This window comes from Stegostoma tigrinum, chromosome 13 (assembly GCF_030684315.1).
Source record: "Stegostoma tigrinum isolate sSteTig4 chromosome 13, sSteTig4.hap1, whole genome shotgun sequence".
NCBI classification, from domain to species: Eukaryota; Metazoa; Chordata; class Chondrichthyes; order Orectolobiformes; family Stegostomatidae; genus Stegostoma; species Stegostoma tigrinum.
The window spans coordinates 47,739,542-47,765,874 of NC_081366.1; the positions used below are offsets into that span (position 1 = coordinate 47,739,542).

Sequence of the window (26,333 nt, forward strand, 5' to 3'; positions counted from 1 at the left end):
TCAAACTCTCTTCAACCTTAAAGGAAATCTCAAAGAAATATGGAACCTCCATGGGACAATGATCTCTGGACAATATAAAATGAGTCTGGGGAAAAACATCCCAACTCAGGGATAAAAAAACAAATCCCTTGGTCCCTGTGTGTCATACAACAACTAAGACAAAGGCAGGAAATGATCAATAAGTAAAATCATGACAGATAAAATAATAGCCTTAAAGATCAATTGTTCAATATCTGTAGTGAATTAAAAACTACCAAAGAAGGACTGACAAAGGCACTGAAACAAATTGAACACCTTAGATCAGGCAGAGGACCATATCCTGGCCCTATTTACAGACCTCTGCCCTATAATCACTCCCCAAGCAGACCCAATTCCCTGTAAGGCCCTGTCTCAGATTCTGACCCCAAAGAGGAAGAAAAACAGCAGCTTCCAGCCCAGATGTGACTGGTCCAAAATGAGCAGACTAAAGGCATAAGGAAACTTGCAGACGGCAATCTTATGGGCAGAACCTAATATGATTTTAGGAAATGGGTTCTCCATGAATCTCCTGACCCCAAATTGGTTGAGCGATGGTCCGAAGAACTGTCTCCGCTGAAAAAGGGAGGAGTCAAGGCCTGGCCAGAATTGGAGAAACTCAAAAATATTTACTGTCTCCATCCATTAGATTAGGTCCAAATTCTTACAGCCATGGTAGCTTTCACAGCTGGAGCATGATTGTTTGGGAAAGTAAAGGACAGGCTGGGACAAAGTGACCAGGATGTGGATAAGGGATAGGAAGCTCTCTGTGATTAGTTAATGAATACAGTCCCCCTAAAATTGAAAGGACAAAAATATCATCTCGCCAACAAAAAGGCTCAGAGGACATGAGGGATTTTGCTGAAAGGTTTATGGCACTTGGACTGAACTTTCAGCTTGGCCCACAAAGACATCCCTGAGGGAATAGAGGGGCAAACCACTGTCCCCTCAAAGCAGCCTTTGTCGCTGGCTTGAAGCCTGAACTCAGCAAAATGCTGAGACTACAACGCAGGGATTGGGAATATGAGTCCAGACATGATTCAGCCTTCCTGATTGATGAAGCCAGTCGTTTGGAAAGGGATAAAGAATCTAAATTGTGGGTTATGCAAGTGGCAGCCCCTTCCCCAATCCTGAGGGTATTTCTGATAAATGCCCCAGATGCTGTTTTAAATTGCGGCTGTGATGCCACTGGGGGAAGATCTGCAGAAAGAAGGGTAGACACCTGAAAGGTGGCTCCCTTGCCCAAAACCCTTCCAGTTGGAATTCCCTAACAGTGAGGGATCAGGCGACGTTCCTGGAACGAGTTAAAGACTGCTCCAACCATCAGCTGAAACAGCTGATGGATCTCACAAAAAATTAGACCAATCGCCCCCTCCCTGTTGGCCCCTCTGTGTGCAGCCTTAAACGAACAAAGTGATGGCTGAAACGTACGAGTAGGAGTGGGTGATAGAGAAATTGACTGGGCACTGGCATTGTTCAAGGCATTTTTTTTTAGCAATTATCTTTGCTCTATATATTTGCTTGCAATGCTCCTCTGCATGTATTCAGCAATCGCTACAAATGCCTGTTAATGAACGGCCTTTAAAATCATCTCCAAAACTGTTGGGCTCATACATTTAGCCTTTTACTTTGTGCTTCTGTCAGCAGTTGTGACAGAATCAAAGGGGGTAGTTGAGGGGTTCAGCAGAAACCCACAGGGCAGGAAAGAGTTAAAAGAAACTTATTTGTATCAGGGAAACATAATTGCATGAAAGAAACTTAATCGTATCATGGTTAATGGTTCTAACAGTTACTTATGTATATGCCCCGAAAGGACAAACAAACTCTTTAAGAGACACAGATGCTAGTTGTTAAAGAATTACAATTAAAAAACAACCTCTATTGATGATATTCAGGATCTGATAACTGTAGTACTTTGTATCTGGTATAGCCTGGTATAAAAAGAAGAGAGAGAAAAGAGAAAGTTCCAGCTTGACTTTTAGCTCAGAAGCACATAACAGCAAACTCTCTAAATAAAGATTAGGCCATTTTATATTCTCTCTATCTCACACTCTGGTTCGTGGTACAAGAAGAACTTAAACAGTCAATGATCTTCTCCACTTCACCAGCATAACTGCCACTCTCTGATACCCCACACTCTATCTGTGCTATTGCATCCACCTCCCAACGAGGCTCATACTCTACCACTCTCACTATTGCCTGCAACGTCTGTCCTCATTCACTGCCACCCACTCCAACTCTCAACACCACTAATCCTAAATGCCCTCTGCACTACCCACTCACTAGCTCAGGCCACCTCTCCATCTGCAGCAGAAGTAGCAGCTGTACCATCCATATTCATCTCCTGTAATACCTGCCTCTGACTAATTCCAGGAGAAAATTCCTGGTATTCCTGGCTGAGGGAGCAAGGCACAAAAATAAAAGGAAGGCAATGCAAGGTAGAGGTGCTGTGGCTTTTTAGGTATGTTTAGAATGAGTGAATACCATGACAGCAGTTGACAGATCAAAGAGGCATCCAGGTTTAGTTCCATGTGCTGGGTGCATGTCACTGAGAACTCAGTCCTGGGCGCAGCATTACAATAATGGTCGCCAGAGTAGCCCATGGTGATGTCCAGAAGTGAATCAGATATATGCCATTATGGTTCTTAGAGGATACAACATGTCAGTGCCAAAGTATGCGAACATGGGTGCAAATGGCTGGTGTCCATCAAGTGTGCCCTGGGATGTTGGTGCCTTCAAGAAGGGTCCTGACCCAAAACATTAACTTTCCTGCTTCTCTGATGCTGCCTTGCTTGCTGTGTTCCTCCAGCTCCACACTGTGTTAACTCAGACTCCAGCATTGGCAGTTCTTACTATCTCTTATTGGATGTCTAGCTTGTTTTGTGAGTTTAGTAAAATTGGAATCTGAATATTAAGGAGGTGAGTCATGACATTAACAAGGTGTTTAACAAATGCTAATCCTTGTCAATTTGCATTGCACCACTCCTTGATGCAAATCTTGCCATGATGCCAGTAAAAAGTTAAAAAAAGGAGCAAGATGATCTTGAAAGCAACATTGGTCTAGTCACCCTTGCTGCCAGATATTTTGCCTTAGAACAAGTTGTTCGGCAGCTTTACAATTCTGCATACAGTCTTCATGACAAAAATGTCCTGCTTTTTAAATGTTATAATGTATGGTTATAAAAATACTCTGTTACCATTAGAAAGTTTATATTTGTCTCACTGTTATTGCTATGTTTCATTGGAGCATGTACATTTGGGGCCAAAAACATTGCTCGGTATTGACATTCTCATTCCCATCAAGCTCTATGCTATGATGATATCAGGACAACCTTGGAAATAATCATTTGGTCATCCCTATGGAGCAAGCAAAAGCCTCTTAACTTATGCAAATCAAGGTCCTACAATGCTCATGGTCCCTGATGTGATTTTCGTGTTCAAACAGTCACTGCATTAGTTGCAAAGCCCAAACAGCAAAGACCACTTTGAAAATGCTGCAGATCAATAGTTTTGAAGAAATTTTGTATTGCCTTGGCAACCTTCCCAACACTGCCTTAAAGAAGTAAAAACAGAAAATGGAGGAATTCAGTCGGTCTGGCAACATCTGTGGAGATTCTTCTTTGGAATGTTAATTGAAGGCTTTTTGATGAGAGCCACAGAGCAACCACTAAACTTCTACTTCCCCTCAGCAGATAACCCACTGCACCCCCCCCCATGCCAACTCCCCAGATCAGTGGTCTTCTTGTCACCTCTCTTAATACATTGAAAGCTAACTAAAAAAGAACTTTAAAAGAGGCGAGATCGTGAAAATATTCATATCTCCAATAAAGTGCAGCAGACAGACAATGAGTCCACACTTCTCACTGTTTATCAATGAATGGCCTATGCTGAATATCAAGTGAGTGAAACTTGAACTCAACTACACTGGGGTAGATTGTTCATTATCCAGTCAAAACTCATTGTTAATGCCTACATATCTTCAGCTGCTTCATCAATATCCTTCCCTCCAGTGGAAGGTAGGATGTGGGATATTCACTAATGATTGCACAATGTTCAGCTTCATTCACAACTCCTCAGGTACTGAAGGAGTCTATGTCCAAATGCAGCAAGACCTGGACAATATCCAGGTGTGACCTGACAATTGGTAAGTAATATTCACATCGCAAGGCAATGATCATCTCTGACAAGAGAGAAGCTAACCATTGGTCCATGATTTTCCTTGGCATTATCATCACTGAATCCTCCATGATCAACATTCTGGAGGTTATCATTAACCAAACACTGAACTGTTATAAACATTGTGGCTACAAGAGCAGATTAGAGGCTATGAATCCCGCAGTGAGTAACTCACCTCCTGACTTCTCAAAACATCTCCAGCATCTACAAGGTACAAGTCAGGCGTGACGGAATACTCCTTACTTACCAGGATGAGTGCAGTTTAAGACACCATCCAAGACAAAGCAGATTGGTTGACTGGCACCACATTCACAAACATGCAATCCTTCCACTAACAATGCTCACTAACCTCAATAACATGAGAACAGAAGAAAGGAGCAGGAGTAGGTCACTTGGCCCCTCAAGCCTGCCCCGCCATTTAAAAAGATCATGGCTGATCTTTTTGAGACTCAGCTCCACTTACCTGCCCACTCACCGTAACCCTTAATTCCATCGCTGTTCAAAAATTTACTGAGCCTTGCCTTAAAAACATTCAGCGAGGTAGCTTCAACTGCTTCACTGAGCAGGGAATTCCACGGATTCCCAACCCTTTGGGTGAAGAAGTTCCTCCTGACCTCAGTCCTACATCTGCTTCCCTTTAGTTTGAGCTGATGCCCTCTAGTCCCAGTTTCACCTGCTAGCGGAAACAACCTCCCTGCCTCCACCTTGTCTATTCCCTTCATAATCTTGTATGTTTCTATAAGATCTCCTCTTATTCTTTTGAATTCCAATGAGTATAATCCCAGTCTACTCAGTCTCTCCTCATAATCCAACCCTCTCAACTCTGGAATCAACCGAGTGAATCTCCCCTGCACCCCCTCCAGTGCTGGTATATCCCTTTCAAGTAAGGAGACCAAAACTGCACAAAGTACTCCAGGTGTGACCTCACCAGGACCCAATACAGCTGCAGCATTGCCTTACTGTTTTTAAACTCCATCCCTCTAGCAATGGCAGACAAAATTCCATTTGCCTTTTTAATTACCTGCTGCACCTGCAATCCCACCTTCAGCGATTCATGCACCAGGACACCCAAGTCCGCTCTGCACAGCAGCATGGTACAATTTTTTACCATTTCAAACATAGTCCATTTTGCTGTTATTCCTATCAAAATGAATGACCTCACACTTATCAACATTGTACTCCATCTGCCAGACCTTTTCCCACTCACTTAGACTATCCATATCCCTCTGCAGACTTTCAGTGTCTTCTGCACACTTTGCTCTACCACTCACCTTAGTGTCATCTGCAAATTCTTGACACACCACACTTAGTCCCCAACTCCAAATCATCTATGTAAATTGTAAATAATTTAGGTCCCAACACTGATCCCTGAGGCACACCATTAGCCACTGACAGCCAACCAGAAAAACACCCATTTAACCCTACTCTTTGCTTTCTACTGGTCAACCAATCCTCTATCCATGCCAATACATTACCTTAATACCATGCAAGCTTATCTTATGTAGCAGCCTTTGGTGTGGCACCTCGTCAAAAGCCTTCTGGAAACCCAGATACACCACATCCACAGGTTCCCCATGCAAGTGATGTCCTCAAAGAATTCCACCAAATTAGTTAAACATGACCTACCCTTCATGAACCCATGCCAGGTATTCCCAATGGGAAAATTTACATCCAGATATCTTGCTATTTCTTCTTTAATGATAGATACAAGCATTTTCCCCACTACCGAAATTAAGCTAACTGAACTATGGTTACCTGTTTTTTGTCTACTTCATTTTTTAAACAGTAGCATCACATCGGCTGTTTTCCAATCTGCGGGAACCACCCCAGAGTCCAGTGAATTTTGGTAAATAATTACTAGTGCATTTGCTATTTCTCCCAACACCTCTTTTAGTACCCTGGGATGCTTTTCATCAGGGACAGGAGACTTGTCTACCTTTAGCCCCATTAGCTTGCCCAGCACGGCCTCCTTAGTGATTATCATAGTTTCTAGGTCTTCACCTGTTATAACATTCTTGCTGTTAGTTTTCAGCATGTTATTTGTATCTTCCATAATGAAGACCAACACAAAATAACTGTTTAGTGTCTCGGCTATTTCCTCATTCCCAGTTTCTAAATTAGCCTTCTCATCCTCTAAAGGACCAATGTTTACCTTCACCACTCTATTACGATTTACATATTTATAGAAACTTTTGCTGCCTGTTTTTATATTCTGAGCTAGTTTACTTTCATGATCTATCTTGCTTTTCTTTATAACTTTTTTTGTGGCTTTCTGTTAGACTTAAAGATTTCACAGTCTACCAGTTTCCCAATAGTCTTTGCTTTTTCATATGTGTTTTTTTCAATCTGATACGTTCCTTTATTTCCTTAGACATCCATGGCTGGCTCTCTCTTTTCCTACAGTTCTTCCTTATCACTGGAATATGCTTCTGCAGAGCACTGTGAAAAACGCTTTGAAAGTCCTCCACGGTTCCTCAGTTGACCCACCATAAAGTTTTTGCTCCCATTCTACCTTAGCTAACTCCTCCCTCATTCCTTCATAGTCTCCTTTGTTTAAGTACAGGACATAGGTACTGGATTTAACCTTCTCAAGCTCTATTTGTATTTTAAATTCGACCATACTGTGATCGCTCCTTCCGAGAGGATCCCTAACTGTGAGATCATTAATTATTCCTGTCTCATTCCACAGGACTAGATCTAGTTTAGCTTGCTCCCTCGTAGATTCCGTTACATATTGTTCAAGGAAATTATTGTAGATGCATTCTATGAACCCCTCCTCAGGGCTGCCTTGACCGACTTGGTTTGACTAATCGATATGTAAATTAAACTCCCCCATGATAATTCCTGTACCATTTTACATGCATTAGCTATTTCTATGTTTATTGCCCGCCCCACCACGATGTCATTATTTGGTGGCCTATAGACCACACCTATCAGTGACTTCTTCTACCTGGCAATCCTAATTTCCACCCAAATGGATTCAACGTTTTGTTCCGTAGAACCTATATCATCTCTCACTACCGCCCTGATATCATCCTTAAAAATCAGAGCAACACCACCTCCTTACCTTGCTGTCTGTCCTTCTGAACAATTTGATACCCCTGGATATTAAACTCCCAGTCATGACCATCCTGTAACTATGTCTCTGTAACGGCCAGTAAATCATACCCATTTGCCACGATATCCACCGTCAACTCATCCAGCCTGTTTCGAATGCTCCGAGCATTCAGATAAAGTGCCCTTATGCCAGTTTTTGCACCTTCTTTTTGGGTCCTATTCCCTCCATTACTAACTGCTCTTGAGTTTTCCTTCCCTTTAACTTTTTTCCTGATATGTGTTATCTAAAAAATACATAGCAAACATTCTACAAGGATCTTTAGGCAACACAGTTTAAAGCCATAGCCACAACCACCTAAAAGGACATAGGTGGCAGGTACATGGAAACACCGTCATTTGCAAATTCCCCAAATACTCACCACCCTGACTTATAAATATTTCATTGTTCCTCCAGTGCCACTACATCAAATCCTGGAACACCTGCTCCAATGGCATTGTGGGTCTACCTATACCAAATGGACCGCAGAGTTTCAAGAAACCAGCTCACCACCACCTTGTCAAGAGCAACTCAAAACAGGTAACAAATGCTGGCCCAGCCAGCAGCAACCACACCTCACGGTGAATGAAAATAAGCACATGTGGAATAGCATTTGGTCAAGTTAGGTTACTGTAGGGGCAACCTCCAACAGGTTGAAGAAAAAAAAAATTTTTTAAAAAGAAACAGGACTATTATTTTACCCTATCGCACAAAGCACCTGTGATATAAAATATATGAAGGAAATCATCATTTATTTCAACAATTCATTCTCTTTGTCCTTCTGTTAACACTCACCACCTTGTACTTTCCTCCAGTTGGGTAGTCTGGGATGAAAATTTGTCCATAATTTCCAGGATTTGTTGCAGTTCTGCAATTAGTTGAGTGGAAGCACATTTCTATTGGGATGTATTAGTCTCCCCTTCCAGGAACACCTCTCTACTGTGTACAATTCCATCTAGTGACCTGGGTGAAAACAAATAAAATTCACCCAGGTGAACCACGCAAGGTTGAGTGCCAAACCTCTCTCAGACATAAAAACACAATGGTTGGTAATGAGGCATACAATTAGCTGAACTACTTCAATGTCACCTATCAGCTTCTACGTTAGATTATGATGCTAGCTTTCTTTTTCCTCCATATTGTACAAACCCCACACAAAATCCACTAGTCAAATTAACAGCTTACATGTTTACATGCATTTTTAACAGCATAATAATTTGTACAAGAAATCTATACGATATATTGAGGTCACATTATGCTGCATGCCATTCCATTCTGCCTCTCTTTGCTAGTTGATTTTCAAGGTCACCCACACAGTATTAGAATGAAATTAAGAACTTTTCATGTAGGCACAATGAATGCTACTTCTTAGATTGATTACTTACATAAATACTAAGTAAATGAATTGCAGGTTACCTCTCATTGACTGGTCACTGTCCCATTTGGAAGTCACATGGCTTTTCCAGTTTATTTCAAATGGAACCCATCAGGATACTTAACAAAAAAAGTCAAATTCAAGAGGAAAACCAGCATTGATACTGCATGAGAGGTCAGCATTGATTGGATGGTTAGTAAAGTCTGATTGGTAAATGCATTGCCATAGAGAACATACACACATTCTTTTCCTCCCACAGTCCAAAGATGTGCAGGCTAGGTGGATTAGCCATGTTAAATTGCCTGTAGTGTTCAGGGATGTGTAGATCTGGTGGGTTAGACATAGGGAGATGCAGGGATAGTGGAATGACTCAGGATGGGATGCTCTTCGGAGGGGCAGTGTGGACTTATCAGGCCGAATGGCCTGTTTCCACACTGTAGGGATTCTATTATCTAGGCATATAAAAAATGTCACATTGCATCAAAAAGAGAAATTTCTGGGAAACTCAGCAGGTCTGGTAGTATCTGTGGACAGAAAACAGAGCTAATGTTTCAGGTCCAGGGACCCTTCTTCAGAAGTCTGTTTTCTCTCCATAGACGCTGCCAAACCTGCTGAGTTTTCCCTGCATTTTTCTGTTTCTGTTTCTGATTTCCCGCATCTAGAGTCCTTTTTGTTTCGTACACACACTGCACCAGATTCAACTCAACAAGTTAGGTGATGGTTCAGGATACAAGCAATTAAGTTTGATTTTTCCCATTTGCAGTTAAAGTATGACGGTGAGGGAGTTTCATGGTATCTCTGCCACAATGGCCCAGGGTGAAATTTCTTACATGATCTTCCACTTTTTACCTCATTCATTATTGCAACTGAGCTGTAGAGTGTGTTTCTTGTGTACAGTATGGTAAGTGTGTTGAAATTGTTTACCACTAATGAGACATTCTGCTTTCCAACCTTTGCTGCCTTATTTAAAGCCCAGCTGTACACCTATTCAGACCCTTCAACCCAAAAACTTCCTTTCAAACTTTCAGCTGGAAAGAAGTCGCAGCCCAGATCAGTGCTGCGTCCTATGGTAAAAAAGATAGCCTGTAATGCTGCAGGAAGGTCAAAATCTTGTGTGTTACACAAGGGTCACCATCTTCTCTTTGCTCCTACATACTCACAGGGCCATCACTTAGTCTAACTCTACCATTGTACATGCACCACACCTATGCTGAAGTACCACAGCTGTCATTACTGCATGAATCATGTCTGCTCAATGATATCCATTTGCCTCTTTCTCACGAGCTGCTAAACCTTCCTTGTCCTCTACATTTCATACTCAATCATTCCTTTTGCCTCACTGAAGGAAATTTTACCCATAAATGGAATATCCACTCCCTGAATGCCTAAAACCTTAATTCCTCAGTGCAGCCCACTGTCACAAGCACCACCCCCCCCCCCACCCCACCCCCGCCGGCCTCTCCAGCTGCTCTAAGAAGCAATCCCAGAAGCTGACAGCCTGCAGCTGAGCACTCAAGACTTCGTGCATTAAGAAAGCATGCAAACCACAAAGTGACTGACAGCCTGTAACTTAGCGCTGCAGTCACTAAGTATTAAGAAAGTAAACAAAGAGTCATAAGATGCATATCTCTATGTCAATGTAAAAGCATCCTCTGTAAAGTTTTCTTCCTGTTCATTTATTGGACATGAGCATTTCTGGGAGGCCAGCATTTATTAAAGCCCACCCTTAACTGCCCAGGAGAACACAGTGATCAGCTACCTTCTTGAAGCATTGTAGTCCTTGGTATAGGTGTTAAAGCTGAGGTGTTGGTTGAGCAGGTGCTAGAGCAGTCATGTTGATATGGTGTGGCTTGTGGTTTGGAGATGCAGTATTATGTGGATGAAGGTTTGAAAAGGATAATTGCAATAGAAAATGCAGGGACAATGTGCAGAAGAAACAGAAGTGTGGTAATGTTATGAGCCCAACAATCCAGAGTCACGGATTAACGGGGACATGGGATTTGAATTCCACTAAGATAAACAGTAAAATGAGAATTCAATAAAATCTGGAATAAAAAGCTAGTGTAAAGTGATCACGTTACCAATGATAATTGAAAAACATATGTGGTTTCACAAGTGTCCTTTAGGAAAGGGAATGTGCTCTTGTAACCTGGTCTGCCCTTTAATGCAATCTCAGATCTACAGCAATGTGGTTGACTATGAAATAGTCCAACAAACAATTCAGTTGTATGAAACCATTACTATCTATAGAACATTACAGCACAGTACAGGCCCTTCAGCCCTCGATGTTGTGCTGATCTGTCATACCGATCTGAAGCCCATCTAAACTATACTATTCCATGTACGTCCATATGCTTCTCTAAAAGAAAGGAATGAAAATGATGGAACACAGGGCATCAATGTTGGCACTGGAAATGGCCATGGCAAACACAGCTTTGTTGACTCTGCAGAGTCCTCCTTACTAACATCTGAGGCCATGTGACAAATGTGGGAGAGCTGTCGCTCATGCTAGTTAAGAATTAGCTCTATTATGATCATTGTCACAGAAGCAGTCCTTACAGACATTGTCCCACTTTCCTTGTTACAGGACAGCTCCAGCAGAGGTGGCAACATAATGGTATAAAGTCAGGAGGGAGTTATCCTGGGAGTCCTCAATGTTGACTTTGAATGCCATGCAATCTCATATCATCAAGTTAAACATGGATAACAAAACCTCCTATTGATTACCACCTACATGCCCCTTTGGTTAATGAATCAATGTTCCTTGTTGTACACTATTGAATATGGTAAAGGCAAAGAATGTACTGTAAGTGTGGCACTTAATGTCCTTTTCCAAGAGTGCTTGGTAGCCACTAGAAGCATCATAGAATCCCTACAGTGTGGAAACAGGCCCTTCGGCCCAACAAGTCCACACTGACCCTTGGCGCATCACAACCAGACCCATCCCCCTATAACCCACCTAATCTACAGACCCTGGACACTATAGGCAATTTAACTTAGCCAAGTCACCTAACCTGTACATCTTAGGACTGTGGGAGGAAACCAGAGTACCTGGAGAAAACCCATGCAGACATGGGAAAAATGTGCAAACTCCACACAGCCAGTCACCCACAGGTGGAATTGGACCCAGGTCCCTGGCACTGTGAGGCAGCAGTGCTTACCACTGAGCCACCATGACACCCTACTTCTAACCTAGCTTACCAGGCCCTAGAGAACATTGTTATGGATCTGCGAAAGATAGTGAGAAAATCAGCAAAAGGAAAATCCTACTTGGCCTGGTGCTCACCAATCTACCCTGTCACAGAAGTGTTTGCCGATTACAGTATTAGTGGGAGCAACCACTACACAATTATTGTGGAGACAAACGCCTGTCTTCATACTGAGAATGTCCTCATTGAAGTGTTCTGTGGCACTACTTGACAATGTAACAGTCTGAGCAGAAACAAACAAAAACTGCTGGAAAAGCTCAACGGGTCTGGCAGCATCTGTGGATAGAAATCAGTTAACAGTTTAGGTCAAGTGACCCTTCCTCAGGACGGTTTCACTCGACCTGAAACCCTAAATCTGATTTCTCTCCACAGGCACTGCATGGCTTGCTGAGTTTTTCCAGCAATTTTTGTTTTTGTTTCTGATGTACAGCATCCACAGTTCTTCCAGTCTTTGAACAGATCTAGCAACTGTATTGAATAAAAGTCTGTATCTTATCATCTGGCGCATCCTGCAACTCTATCATTACCATCAAGCTTCATGATCAACCCTCATTCAATGAAGAGTGAAGGAGCAGCACTAGACATACTAAAAATTTGTTGAGCCCCAGGTGAAGCTATAACAGAGGATTGCTTGCACGCTGAACAGTATAAGCAGGAAGTGATAAACAGGGCTAAATGCTCCCACAACCAATGAATCAAATCTAAGCACTGCTGCCCTGCCATATTCAGTTGTGAATAGTAGGGACAGTTAAAAAATTAATGGGGGGAGGATATCCACAGATATCCACAGATATCCCCATCATCAGATGCTGAAGCATTCTGTATCCAAATGCAACAAGACCTGGATAACATCCAGGCTATGGTTAATAAGTCGTAAATAACATTTGAGCCATGCTAAATCCAGGTAATCATGATCTCCGACAAAAGAGAATCTAACTATTACATTCAATGGCATACTATCGCTAAATCCCCCACAAATAGCATCCGAGGGACCATTGTAAATTAGAGACTGAATTAGAAATTGACATAAATACTATGGCTACAATAGTGGGTCACATATTAGGAATTTTGCTGTGATTAACTCATCTTCTGACTCTCTTGTGACAGTTCATCGCCTACTTAGTGCAAGTCAGGAGTATGGTGGAATACTCCCCACTCACCCGGATGGGTGCAGCTCCAACAGCACTCAAGAAACTTGACACCACCCGTGACAAAGGAACACACTGAATAGCATGCCACGCACCATTTCCAACATTGTCTTACCTTATTACTAATGCACAGTGGCAGCTCTGTGCACCTCCTCCAAGTTACATTTCAGTTACTCGCCAAAGACCCTTTGACATCACCTGCCAAATCTGCAACTTCTACCACAAAGAAGAGCAAAAGAAGCAGATACATTACCATCTATATATTTCCCTGCAAGCTACACATCATCTTGGTTTGGAACTATATCACCATTTCTTCACTGTCACAGTTGAAATCTTGGGACTCTCTTTCCACTAGCACTGAGAGAGAGTACCCATACACCAATTATTACTGCAATTCAAAAACGCAGGTCACCACCACTTTCTGCAAGGGAATTCAGGGATGAGCAATAAAATGCTGCCTCAGCCAGTGATGACCACGTCCCATGATCAAATCAAAAAAATCAGCTCTGCAAGTTCCTTGGACCAGTCTATAACTGTGTTTAGGGCATCTTGAAAATATTTTCAACCAGCCATCAGACCAAATCACAAAGTAGCCATTACTAGCTTTGGTTTCTCCATGATTTGCCACAAACTGTTCAGAGATATTTAGAAAGAAAGTTAATGTAGGATCTGGGTACAGCCCTCTGTTGTAGCAAGAGTTGATCTTCTGAGGTAAAAGCTGAAGTATATTTTGGCATTTAACAAGACTCTACATTTAATTTGGGTCACCAATGATCTTAACTGGGTGTAAGTTTCATTTTTGAGAGCCAATGCTCACATCCCATCAAATCAAAATGTCAATGACAGAAATTACAGGCAATTGTGAACTTAGTGACATGTATTTTTGTAAATTGCAGCTGAGGTTGTGAAGTTTGCTTTACTTCAAGCAGGAGTGGCTTTGTGGTCATGATAAATACACACGTGCTATCACATCAGTAAACCAATGATTACCACTTGCAGCTGTGAGTCCATGGGGGAAATAAAACACTGCTTGAAGCACCACACTTAACTAAAAATAAACAACTAGAAATTTTATTTTGTTTTAGAAAGTAAGGCATTCAAACCTTTTTACAGAATTTCAAGGCCTGATGACAAATTGGTCAGCTTCAGCACTGAACAAATTAAGGATACTAACTTGACTACAACTTTTAAAAAGAAGCTGATCTGGAAGACTGATATGTCATTGAGGCAAAAGGTCAACTGTAATGACCCACTTGGGAATGTGCACTGGTTCTCAGGCCCCACTACTCCTGTGGGGGCCTCAAAAGTTAATGATGTAACCTAAGCACAAAAATTCTCTGATATATCTGTTGAAATCAAGTTAACAGAGAACACAAAACAGAAAGTAATTTTTAATCACAAGTCAGCAGCTCTGAACTATCCACATGTGGCTCTAATGGTTAAAACTCTAATCCCCTTTTCAAACTCGATGCACACATTCAGATAGACACAGATAAATAGAATCCATTGACTTAATGGGTGCAGGGAATAAAAGAAAGCTGAGAACCTAGTCTACAAGCTTTTCTGAAATGATCCTTTTGACTTGCAGGATTTACTGTTCTTCAATCTGGTTTGTCTAGGTTCCTTCACTTCTTCGCAAGAGGTATAGAGCAAATGGTATACTAACTGAAAAGTCTCTTTTCTACTAGTTATGTACAACAACCTGCAGCAACTGATGTAAGAAAATAACTGGATTTCTTAGGCTTTAGTTGTTTTTAATGCAAAAAGAAACAACCCCTGCCCTTTACAGAGATCCAAAGGCTTCTCACTATATTGCTGATATCCACAAACTATTCAGTTATCCAGGAATCAAAATGATCACTGTTGCCAGATTGATGACTATTGGCATCCACAATGGGGTACAACTGTACAAACCAATCAGCTACTTGCTGCCAGCCAAAATTCACTTGGCATACAGACTGGAACACCAAGCCGACTACAAACAGTTTCCCCCACTATTGAACAGAACTATTAGCACAAACTTCACTCACAATGTGTTTCAATAACTTGTCTTTGAAAGTGCAGCAATTCCCTTCACAATTCTTGGTTATAGCACAGTTCCTTTTTACATTTTAATCCACAAACGAAAGTACAGAAAATAAAATGCTATGGTCTTTACATGTCTAATAAATCAAACTTCCTACTGGGGAATATATTGATTGTGTATCTGAGTAACTCTATAATTTGTTCTATAATTCCTGGTATCCAATTATTCAACTAATAGCCCTCAAGACTATCCAATGCAGTTAAGTGTAGAATTGATGTGCACAATTTCTTTATATTCATCACAAGGTAATTACAAATAAGGAAAGTTCTCTTAGCAGATTAACTTGTTTTGTCCTTGCAAATGGAACCTAAAGTCATGAAATACAGCAGACTATTATTTCCTAAAAAGGTGCTTAGGTACATAGCATATGGTTCAGAATAATGTCAAAGTACTGGTTTAATTTCTGTTTTGACTGAGTTAGTCTTGGAGCCTGCCCTCTCACAGTACACCTGAGAAGGGAAGGTAATGACAAAATGACACCGACAAAAATTTTTAACAAAAACAGAAAGTGCTGGACAATCTACTCTGCAGGTCTGGCAATATCAGTGGAGAGAAAACCAGATGAAGAGTCACTGGATTTGAAAGATTAATTGTATACTGCTTTCCACAAATGCTATCAGACCTGCTGAGGTTTTCCAGGACTTCTGCCTGTGTTTCAAATCTCTTAGTACCCGCAGTTCTTCCTTTTATCTTATTAACAGAAAATCATCAAGAGAAATGGCTCAGGATGAACCATCAGTAAACAATGAACAACTGTCCTATCTTCAGGGTCAGCACACATATTGTATCTCTGTTTGCCGTTATTGCCTCCACTATTCTATTTCCTTAATCACTCAATGTATTGGCTATTTTGTGTGAATAAGTGTTTCTTGATATCAGTCTTAAAAGTACAATTCAATAGATTAACCACAGAAGGCAATGGCCTTGTGGTATCAACACTACAGTATTAATCCAGAGACCCAGATATTGTTCTGAGGACCTAGGTTCAATAACAAATTGTGGAATTTAAATCCAATAAAAATCTGGAATTAAGAATCTAATGATGAACTTGAAACTATTGCTGATGGTTGAAAAAGTCTAAATAAGAACTGTGAATGCTGTAAATTAGAAAAAAATGCAGAAGTTGCCAGAAAAGCTCAGTATATCTGGCAGCATCTGTAAAGAGGAATCAGAGTTAACATTTTGGCTCCAGAGACCCTTCGTCAGAATTTCTAAGATACCCATGGCCCTCTGGAATCTTCTTCTCCTCCCCCTCGTTCTGACTCCAAACCCACCTCCCTCCTAAGCTTCCGCTCTCCAATGCTGAACATTCTTGTACTCAGCAAAGGTCTCAGTTTTGTCCTTCTGTGTCCCTACCTTTACAAGTTTTGGGCATGACATCCTTGAATTTTTCTTCTATCATCCTCACCTCTGTGCCCATTTCTTTGGACCAGAGTCCTCTCCCTGTCCCACAGACCCCTTTGCCCATCTCCGACACTCTCCCTCCACTTGGACCCCTCCCTCTAGCCTTTTACCTGCACTCGGCTTGTTCATTGAGAACTGTCAACATAATATTGGTCGCTTCTATTTCTCTACTCCCTCACCCAATCTAACCTATCTCCCTGGAAGTGACTGCACTCCATGTACTTAGATCCAACCCTGACTTTGTTATTAAGCTTGCTGATAAGGACGGTGCTATTGTAGTCTGGCGTACTGACTTCTACATTGCAGAGGCAAAAAAAGTTTTGAGGAAGGGTCACCAAACACGAAACATTAACTCTGATTTCTCTTCACAGATGCTGACTGACCTGCTGAGCTTTTCCAGCAACTTCTGTTTGTTTTTACTGAAAATGTCTATTTGCTTCACTAATGTCCTTTCAGGGAGATGACTGCATTCCTTGCCTGGTCAGGCCTACATCTGATTCCAGAGCCCCAGAAATGTGGTTGACTCTTAATTGACTACTGGGCATTTAGGGATGGGCAATAAATGCTGGCCTTGATAGGAATGTCTACTGCCTGCAAATGAATTTTAAAACATATACCCCAGAACTACTTATCCGAGATAAAGGCCAGGATCTTCACAGAGTCGCAATGAATGCAGAGGCATTTTAAAATGGCAGCTCAACTCAATTTCAGGATTCCCAATCTATCTCTCTCTCTCTTTCTCTGTCTCTCTCTCTCTCTCTCTCTCACTCACACACAGACACACACACACACAGACACACACACACACACACACACACACACACACACACCATACATTTTTAGTGAGTTTGCTTGAAGTAACAATTCTTTCAATGACATTTACAATGGCCCTAATTCTAGTGAACAAAGGAAACCTTCAGTCAGTTTTCAATGCACTCTGATTGTATCATGCCTGCTTATTTGATTTACTACTTTTCTAGGATGCAACATATTAGTCACTTTAGTGAAATTGCAGCATATTACATCAGCATTTTCACTCTTATTCACATCTTGTCATAATATTTAAGTAAATCACTGATATAAATTTTCCCTTTGTACATCTTTGCATACTGCCAGAAATTGAAACCTATTAATATAATGAAACAAAGTGTGGATGCCAGAGATTATAAAAAAACAGAATTGTTGAAGAAACTCAGCAGGTTTGACAACATCTGAGAAGACAAAACAAAGTTAACATTTCGAGTCTAGCAGTCCTTCTTCAGAACCTGAATTGAAACCTGAGTTTCTCCAGCAATTTATGTTTTGATAGAAACCTAATGGCCAGGTACCCGATTAATGTTTGCAGAATTAAATAACTGAAGAAACATCAATGTTACCAATGTTTTTCTTTAAGACGCCATACAATCCTATCTTCGTACCTATTTAAGCTGACTCAACCATATTTGACTGAAATAAATTTCTTCCACATATTGGAATTCAAGAGAACGATGAAAATTATATTTCATGTGAATTGTACTATCACCAGTTTGCAGAGTTACTTCTTGTCATATTCCAAAGTCAAACTTCAGTTCAAACATTGAACAGTATTTTAGAGTCAGCAACCAAAGCTTTCATGCTATTTCCCCATCTCAAACTGACTTATCAGTGGTTGGCAAAAAAAGAACAGAGATTGACTGTATTGGATAGGATGCCAAAATATGTTACTCAATTTATTTTTATTCCATAACATTCATCATATTTTGGAATTTATTTTGTTTAAACTATTACTGATTAGCGTGCATTATGGACTGAACCAAGAACTTTAGCTATAATTTTGTTCCTGCTAAAAACTTTTTGGGGAAGAGGAACCAAAATATTAGTGAAGAAAATATCGTGGTTAAAGACATGGAATGCTATGTCAACTGTGGAATCTACACCACAGACAAATCAGAGGCTAACCTGAAAAGGTCTGTTTCCACTCCCTAGCAAAGGGCAATAAGAAGCCAAAATGCTCCTGAAGAAATTCCAGAAAGAATCTGTTTTTCAAGAGAGAAAAACAAACACAAGACATGATAACATTCAGAGAATTGGGTGGGACTTGGAAGGGAAACAAATGACGTATCTAAGGCTGGAATAAAATGACTGAATGCTGGGACTTGCTAAGGCATAGGAACAATTAAAGCACCAGGTCAGATAAATCAAAATTAAATTCTGAGAGACATAAGGAAAACAGTTAAAAGTAAAAAAAAATCAGATCCTGCAAATAAGAATGTTGCAGATGCGAAATTGCTGGAATCAATCTTTTTTGATATTCAGTTCTTTTTCATTAGTTATTCAACACGTCATGTTAACATAACTTTTGTATTCCAAGACTGGTCTTTCCATCATCCAAAAAGATACAAATTTCTGAAGTTTGCTCTCTTAACGTATCCAAAATAACTTTTCACATGTTTACCCAATTTGTACTGGTTTTATGCTGGTTAATCGGTTCTTGTTTTTGGTTTTTTGTTTTGATGCTTTTATGTTTTCTGTCCACTCTTTAGCTGGGGGCACAGTTAAAAAGGACCAATATTTGGTATAATTCCAGCAAAAAACATTTGTCATTTTACAAGTTCCAGCTATTGATTCATTATTTTCTAATCAAAAGGGACAAAGTGAGTGCATCCTTTCTGAGTGACCACATATATACATTTCTGATTGAGCACACGTGAAGCGTAGAGCCACAGAAAAGTTACAGTAGAAAGAAGCCATTCAGCCAATCATGTCAGCACATTAGCTGCCTAATCTATTTCATTTACCAGCACCTGAATATAGCCTTGTGGATTACAGCACTTAATGTGCAAAGCCAGTCATTTAATTGAGTTGAGGGTTTCCATCTCAACCATCAAACTCAGCAATTCCACACTCATGATTTTAAAACAATTAACTCTACTGACAGAGCTTTGCAGTCCCAGCTTATGTGATGACTTGAAAAGCCCTGATTCATTAAGGAAATGGAGGTGATGCCGCCAATAATCCCCTGTCCAGTTTAATAAAAAATAAATTTCTCTGCAGTACGAATATGCAGCCTGAACTCATTGGGGCTATGGGCAATGGGCATATTGGCCCAGGTATTCCTCTCTCCTGTCTGATCACCCACATGCCAGTCTGGAGGACCTCATAAGAACTCCTCAGATTTGTTCCTGAGGAAAGACTAAATGCAATTGTGCTCTGTAGACCTGAGGGCTGCAGCAGATCTAATGTCTATAAGCGAAAGGGAAAATGTCTCTGCTCTTGTCATTGTTTTACAGGTCTTCAAACAAAAGTGGACAATTATCCTCTGGGGTCCTCTCTATGCTTTGCCATCTGTTCCTTTTGTATCTTTTGATCAGAGGAGAAACTTCTGTGAAAACTCTTGCAATTAATTTGGATATGTCATCCATAAGGTATCTAATCAGTGAAAAGAGGAGAATGCGCTGTTATATTTGTTCCTTTTATTTTCATGCTCTTGCAATGCCAATGCTTGCTCCTAACTTGCCCCCACAACCCTACCTTATTCAGTCTCATTATCTTCAATTTATCTACATTAAATAGTGTGTTGCTACACACCATCCACCCTCCTAGTCCATTCAAGTTCTCTTGTATTTGGTTTGTCTCTTCCCTGTTTTTCAAACTTCGTTCAGTTCATAATCTCAGCTCTGAAATTCTCCATGTAAAAAAACTCAATTAAATGACTGGCTTTGCACATTAAGTGCTGTAATCCACAAGGCTATATTCAGGTGCTGGTAAATGAAATAGATTAGGCAGCTAATGCGCTGACATGATTGGCTGAATGGCCTCTTTCTACTGTAACTTTTCTGTGGTTCTACGCTTCACATGTGCACAAGCAGAAATGTATATCCCAGCTCTGAAATTCTCCATGTAAAAATTTTCAGTCTCTGCAGCCTTTTGTTTAATAGCTTAAATGCCTTAAACTAGGTATCAGCTTGGTTAGCACTAAAATTGAAGATAACTAGCTGAAGTATGTTGATCAGAGGCGTGTAAACCACTCTATATATCAGTGTTTGGTAAAAACTAGTTACTAATGGGATTTGAGTTCTCCTCCCCAAGCTATACAGTACATTCTAAAATACTGTTCCTTTTTCTTCCTGCTACATTATACTAGTTACATACGCTTTTACTGATTTCAGTGAGGTGCCCAACATTATCTCCAGATATTTATCCTGTGTTGTGTCCCGTAAATTAGAGCCATTTGATTTATATACCCTGTATTTTTATACCCTTTAACCTATTTTCCAAAATTCTTCTCATAATTGGTTGTCCCTTCCCAATTATTTACAATTCCCACTCTGATCCTGAGACACACAAATTGTTTATCTTTAACAAATGGATACAGTTAAATTACAGCACCTTTCTTCCAGATGAATCATTTTACAAATGCCTTCAGAAGCTTACTGCCTCTCCAGTGTGCTTCAGTCTTGTGGGCTACCTGGTTCTGTGACAGCCTACTAAAATCCTTGCCAAATGCCTGTATGTACATTATCAAGTACTGAAGAAAAAGTTAAATCCATGCTGACTCAATTTTACCATAACATACCCATCTGAGTCCTTCTACATGCCACCTCAAGGTGTTGTCTGGAATGGATGCTGCCAAATGGCTTTGGTTAAGTTTTTTTTCGTCATTGTGCACTATTTCTGTTTTAAAAATTATTCCCTAAACTCGTTACCAATGGAGCTGATTAACAGGGTGGACACCAGCAAATGTTTAAATGCTAAATATTTAATAATCAGTGAAGTTAATCAAATGAAATACTAACTTGAGCATGGAAGAGTGAGAATTTAAATTTCAAAATCTGTACTCAGCATTTTCTTTCATTCTATGGATTGTGAATAGACAAGACTTTGATTAAATTTCAGAGATAGGTTAAAGTGGAGCGAGGCATATTTGAGTTGTCCATAAGCAAAGAAGATTTAAACCCTTTGAAAGCAATTTATAGCAAACATTAAACAGTAAAAGTTCTAACATTTTATTGGCCTATTAGTGGGTGCAGAGATTGCATGTGTGATTACACCACACCTTAGAAATGATACAGCCAGCACACAAATTTCACTCTGCTTATCTTCATTGTGCAACCTAGCACTAAATGCAATACTAACTGACTGCATGCTCAGCAGAGAGTTCAGGTTTGTGTGAGGCTTGCGCCAACTAATGTACCTCCTAAAGTGGAACTCCATTCCTGCTGTAAGAAATTGTAGAAGAACCACAGATTAGGAAGTGATGATGCAACAAGTCAAAGAGATTCTCAAATGCAGCAATGCCCTCTGAAAAGTTGGTGCAGACAGATTCGATAGAACCATTTAATAAATAAATATCTACGTACAACACAAATTGCAGAGCTTTGAGAAATGAGCAGGGGAACAGGACATAATGCTCTTTCACATGTAAGATTGTACCATTATCAGTGATCATTTATTCCCTCTTTATTGATAATTTAGACCACGATGAGAAAAGCATGAAAATCATCAAAGCTTACTGATTAGTATGTTATTTCTTACAGTGCTTGCATCAGTCTGTAGTGAGGAAAGTGCAGAGGAGGGAAAAGTTGATGTAAAATAATGAGAAAACGCAAGTTACACAGGTGGTTTACAGAAAAGATTTAATGTTAGGAGCAGCAAAAGAAATTCTAGGAGCACTAAGAATTCCATGAACTTATTTTTCCCTTTCCTAATTTGACTGTAGTTGCAGTGGTTCACTGAGGGCATTATTGCTAAGTTTTCAGATAAAACAAAGATAGTTGAACAGGCAGGTAGTGTTGAGGATGCTGCAGAAGTACTTGGACAGGCTAGGGGAGTGGGCGAAAAGTGGCAGATGGAATACAATGTAGGAAAGTGGTCGGTTTTGCACTTTGGTAAGAAGAATGGAGGCATAGACTGTTTTCTAAATGGGAAAGGCTTCAGAAGTCTGAAGCACAACGGGATTTGGGAGTCCTAGTTCCTGATTCTTTTAGGGTCAACATGCAGACTCCGTTGGCAGTTCGGAAGGCAAATACAATATTAGCATCCATTTCAAGAGAGAAAGAATACAAGAGCAGAGATGCAACACTAAGACTGCATAGGGCTCTGTGCTAGTATTGGAGGGGGTCCAGAGGAGTTTTACAAAAATGATCTTGGAGATGAAGTCTTGTTGTATGAGGAGCATTTGAGGACTCTCAGTCTGAACTTGATGGAGTTTACAAGGCTGGGGGAGGGATCTCATTGAAACAGAACAATGAGAGAATTGAAGAGGACATGGGGAAGATGTTTCCACTAGCAGGGGAAGCTAAGACCCGAGAGCACAGCCTAAGAGTGAAAAGATGACTCTTGAGAACTGAGGTGAGCATGAACTTCTTCAACCAGAGGATGGTGAATCTGTGGAACTCACTGTCACAGAAGGTGTGGAGGCCAAGTCATTGATTGTATATAACACAGGGATAGATAGGTTCTTGACTGGTAAGGGCATCAAGGCTTATGGGGAGAAATTGGGTTGAGAAATGTCAGCCATGCCCAAATGACAGAGCAGCTTCAGTGGGTCAAATGGCCTAAATCTGTTCCTATATCCTATGGTCTCATGGTAAAGGAATATGATTCAATGAAATTGAGTTGCTATGTCACATTTAATCATTTTAACTGAAGGCATTTATGATACTCTACATGATGCCCATCATTGACACTAGAAAAGGATCAAATATGGAAGCTATAATTTTATCTTTGAGGTGGGAATGAACATTGAGAGCAAGTCAGAGCTGGTGTAAATTGAATATTTTGACAATTGCTAGCATATGCATTCTGCTTGATTGACTGTTATATGGATAGGCTTGTTTATGAGAAATTGAATCCCTCCACCAAATACCCTTCCCAATCTTGAGAAGTCAATCCCATGGTCACACAAATAGGCTAAGTGAAAAGGAAGGCTCTTTTACACTGATATGGTATCATTCTGTATAACACGAGGCTTTCAGAAATTGACACATTGATGTGATACTTTTACATTAGCAAATATTGTGGGCAGTGGAAACTGCAAAGAAATCAAGTAGTTAGATCATAATTAAAAATACAAGGAAATTAGAATGTTACCTTTCTGAATCCTCCTTGTAGGTAGCAACATTTTCACCATTCCTGTCTTCTGAAGTAAGCTCATTCTCTTCCACATCTGGACCTAGTTGGTGGCACCGTTCATTCCTCGGGACCCCGTTGTGTAGCGGCCGGCAGCTCAGAGGTTTGACAGGTGGGTCTTTATGGTATGAGGTCCTCTTCTTGCAGCACAGTAGCTTTTCGTATGCCTTGCGGAAATCCCGGTTGAGGGTGGCATAAAGAATGGGGTTCAGGGCTGAGTTAACATAACCCAACCACAGGACTACAGCAAAGACAGTCTTGTTGGCTTGTCTGCCTGAAATTCCTTCATGGGTAAATACTGTGAAATAAGGGAACCAACAAATGATGAAGACGCCCATCACTACTGCTAATGTTACAGTTGCTTTATGCTCCTTCACAGTTGGCAGTGATTGGTTCAGTGCTGTGCATCCAGTGATGGTGTTGATTCGTTTGGCTTGTTCCCTTGCAATTTTGAATATTCGATAATAAGTCAGGCACATGATGGGTAAAGGGATGTAGAAGGTGATGAAAGCATCTACAAGGGCATACACTTTGTTGAGCTCTAAGTGGCATTGATTGGTATTGGCTAAGCTTTGCACTGATAAATCTTTGGTATTCCAACCTAAGTTGATAGGCAGGAAGGAGACCATGATTGAAATGCACCAGATCAGACCAAGGGAGATGACAACTCTGTTGCGAGTAATAAACACGGTATACCTCAGCGGAGCTGTCACAGCATAGTAACGGTCCAGGCTGATCATGAAAAGATTGAGGATGGAAGCTGTACACAGCATGACATCCAAGCTGGTGTAAATGTTGCAGAAGGTGTCCCCAAATGGCCATTTAAACAGCTCTGAGATAGCTGAGAATGGCAGGACTAGCAAACCCAGCAGCAGATCTGTCGCAGCCAGGGACACAATGAAACAGTTTGTGTGGTTCTGGAGTTTGCGGTTCAATCCAACTGCTAAGCAAACCAGCACATTCCCAAAGATGGTTATTATTACAATCACTCCTAATACCAGTCCAATCAGGACTGTGGAGAATACTGTCCTGTTCTCAGATGAAGTTGTGGCATTCTGGGTCCCCTCCACTTCCATGATATTGGAATTAGAAAATCATAGTCAAAATGGCGATAAATTCCACTGTGCAATAAAGTTGAGTCACAGTGAGTATTTAAGATTCAATATTACTTACATTTCAAGTCTGCACAGATGGCAAGTCTGTGATTATTTGTGAAAATATTAATAGGCCAGTTGAAATCACCTTCACCATCTCAGCCATATATATATTTGTTTTACCAATGCTTGGAAGGTCCATGGAGGTGCTAAGAACATAACTTGCCAATCCCATCCATCCTGTGTGTGTTGGTACAAATTCAGTCTTGGCAAGTTGTGTGTGTGGCAATGTTAGTAGGCAGAGGCTGCAATAAAAATGGCATGATAAATGTCAAACTCATATTGGACTGTTACAAAAGCAAAATATTACACATGCTGTAAATCTGAAATTAAAAATGGGAAATGTCAGAAATATCCAAGAAATCTGGCTGAATATTTCTGATAAAACATCTTCAAAGTGAAATGGTATCTCTGTTTCTCTCTCTCCAAAGACGTGGTCAGATTTGCTGAGAATTTCCACAATGTCTTTTTAAAAATTGATTGCATCAGCATCTTACTTTCGGTAAATAGGTCATTCTCTCTAACTTTTATTTCTCAGAGAATGAAGCTTGATAATTAATAACAAAATGTTACATTTGTTTGGCATATTCTACATCAGATACAATATCTAACATTACATTTATTAGTATCCTTATAGTTATTATTTAATCTGTTTCATTATCCAAATTGTACAGTCATTAAGCATTTTTTAATTGTCTCCAGTCAAGTTAAATACTGTATACGCAGACTTGTGTAGAACAATGTATTAATGAACAACAGTTATTGAAGATGTAAATGTGGCAAAGAAAATACAGCTAACTAAAAGTTTCATTGTTATTTTCAGAGCAGTACTATCCGACTCATCTCTATTTTCTTAAGTTTCTAAAGAAGTGTTTAATTTAGGTGTGTGGTTTTCTTTCCAGTAATGTGCATTCTGAGTCACTGCTGGTAAAACAAACTAGTGTGTCAGTCGTTTTTAAGTTTCAATGTTAGGTTTTCAGGGTCTGGACACAGAGGTACGAGATACAGCACCATGTATCAGCAATGCATACAAATTCACACAATTTACTATATAAAAAATTGTTCCTCATATTGGATACAAACCAGCAGCTAATGTGGTATTAGAGATGCAGACAGATATTCAAGTCATAGACAGTCTGTCTGTTAAATTAGTTCAGCGTACTGCCTGTAGCTGGTTGCGAGTATAAGTGTCATTGTATTGTCTAAAAATAATTAAAATAACTAAAATACAAAACTTGCTGTTAACCTTCTACTAAACATACACTTTTACTGAATTATTAAATGTTTCTGGTCAACCATAGTGTCAGGCAACCCATAACCCAATGTGTGACTTCACACTCTTTGTGGACAATTGTAACCACCACAGAGACATCAGAAATTTGGACCTGCACCCTTACATGCTGCAGTACAGTTTTACCGCCCACCTTAGCGTGGCAAATTGAAAACCTTCCCTACAATTTACCTAACAAGACAGCATTCAAGTAGCATTTGAATTAATCTATAACCAGCATCCTTAAACTCAAGAAAAACTCACAGGACTGGCAACAACTGTGGGGAGAAAT

General features: G+C 40.3%; 1 protein-coding gene across 3 annotated transcripts in view; it reads right to left on the minus strand.

Moving 5' to 3' along the window:
• LOC125458143 (histamine H2 receptor-like) overlaps positions 1–26,333 on the minus strand; it is a 57,457-nt gene that overhangs the window by 22,985 nt on the left and 8,139 nt on the right. For 2 of the 3 annotated variants that reach the window (XM_059650728.1, XM_048543057.1), the window contains exon 2: positions 23,579–25,016. In XM_059650728.1, the coding sequence (XP_059506711.1) occupies positions 23,579–24,693 (1,115 nt within the window). In that variant the 5' untranslated portion in view covers positions 24,694–25,016. Of the gene's footprint in view, positions 1–8,080; positions 8,249–23,578; positions 25,017–26,333 lie in introns of all 3 variants that reach the window. The other variant, XR_007248779.2, reaches the window with a different exon arrangement.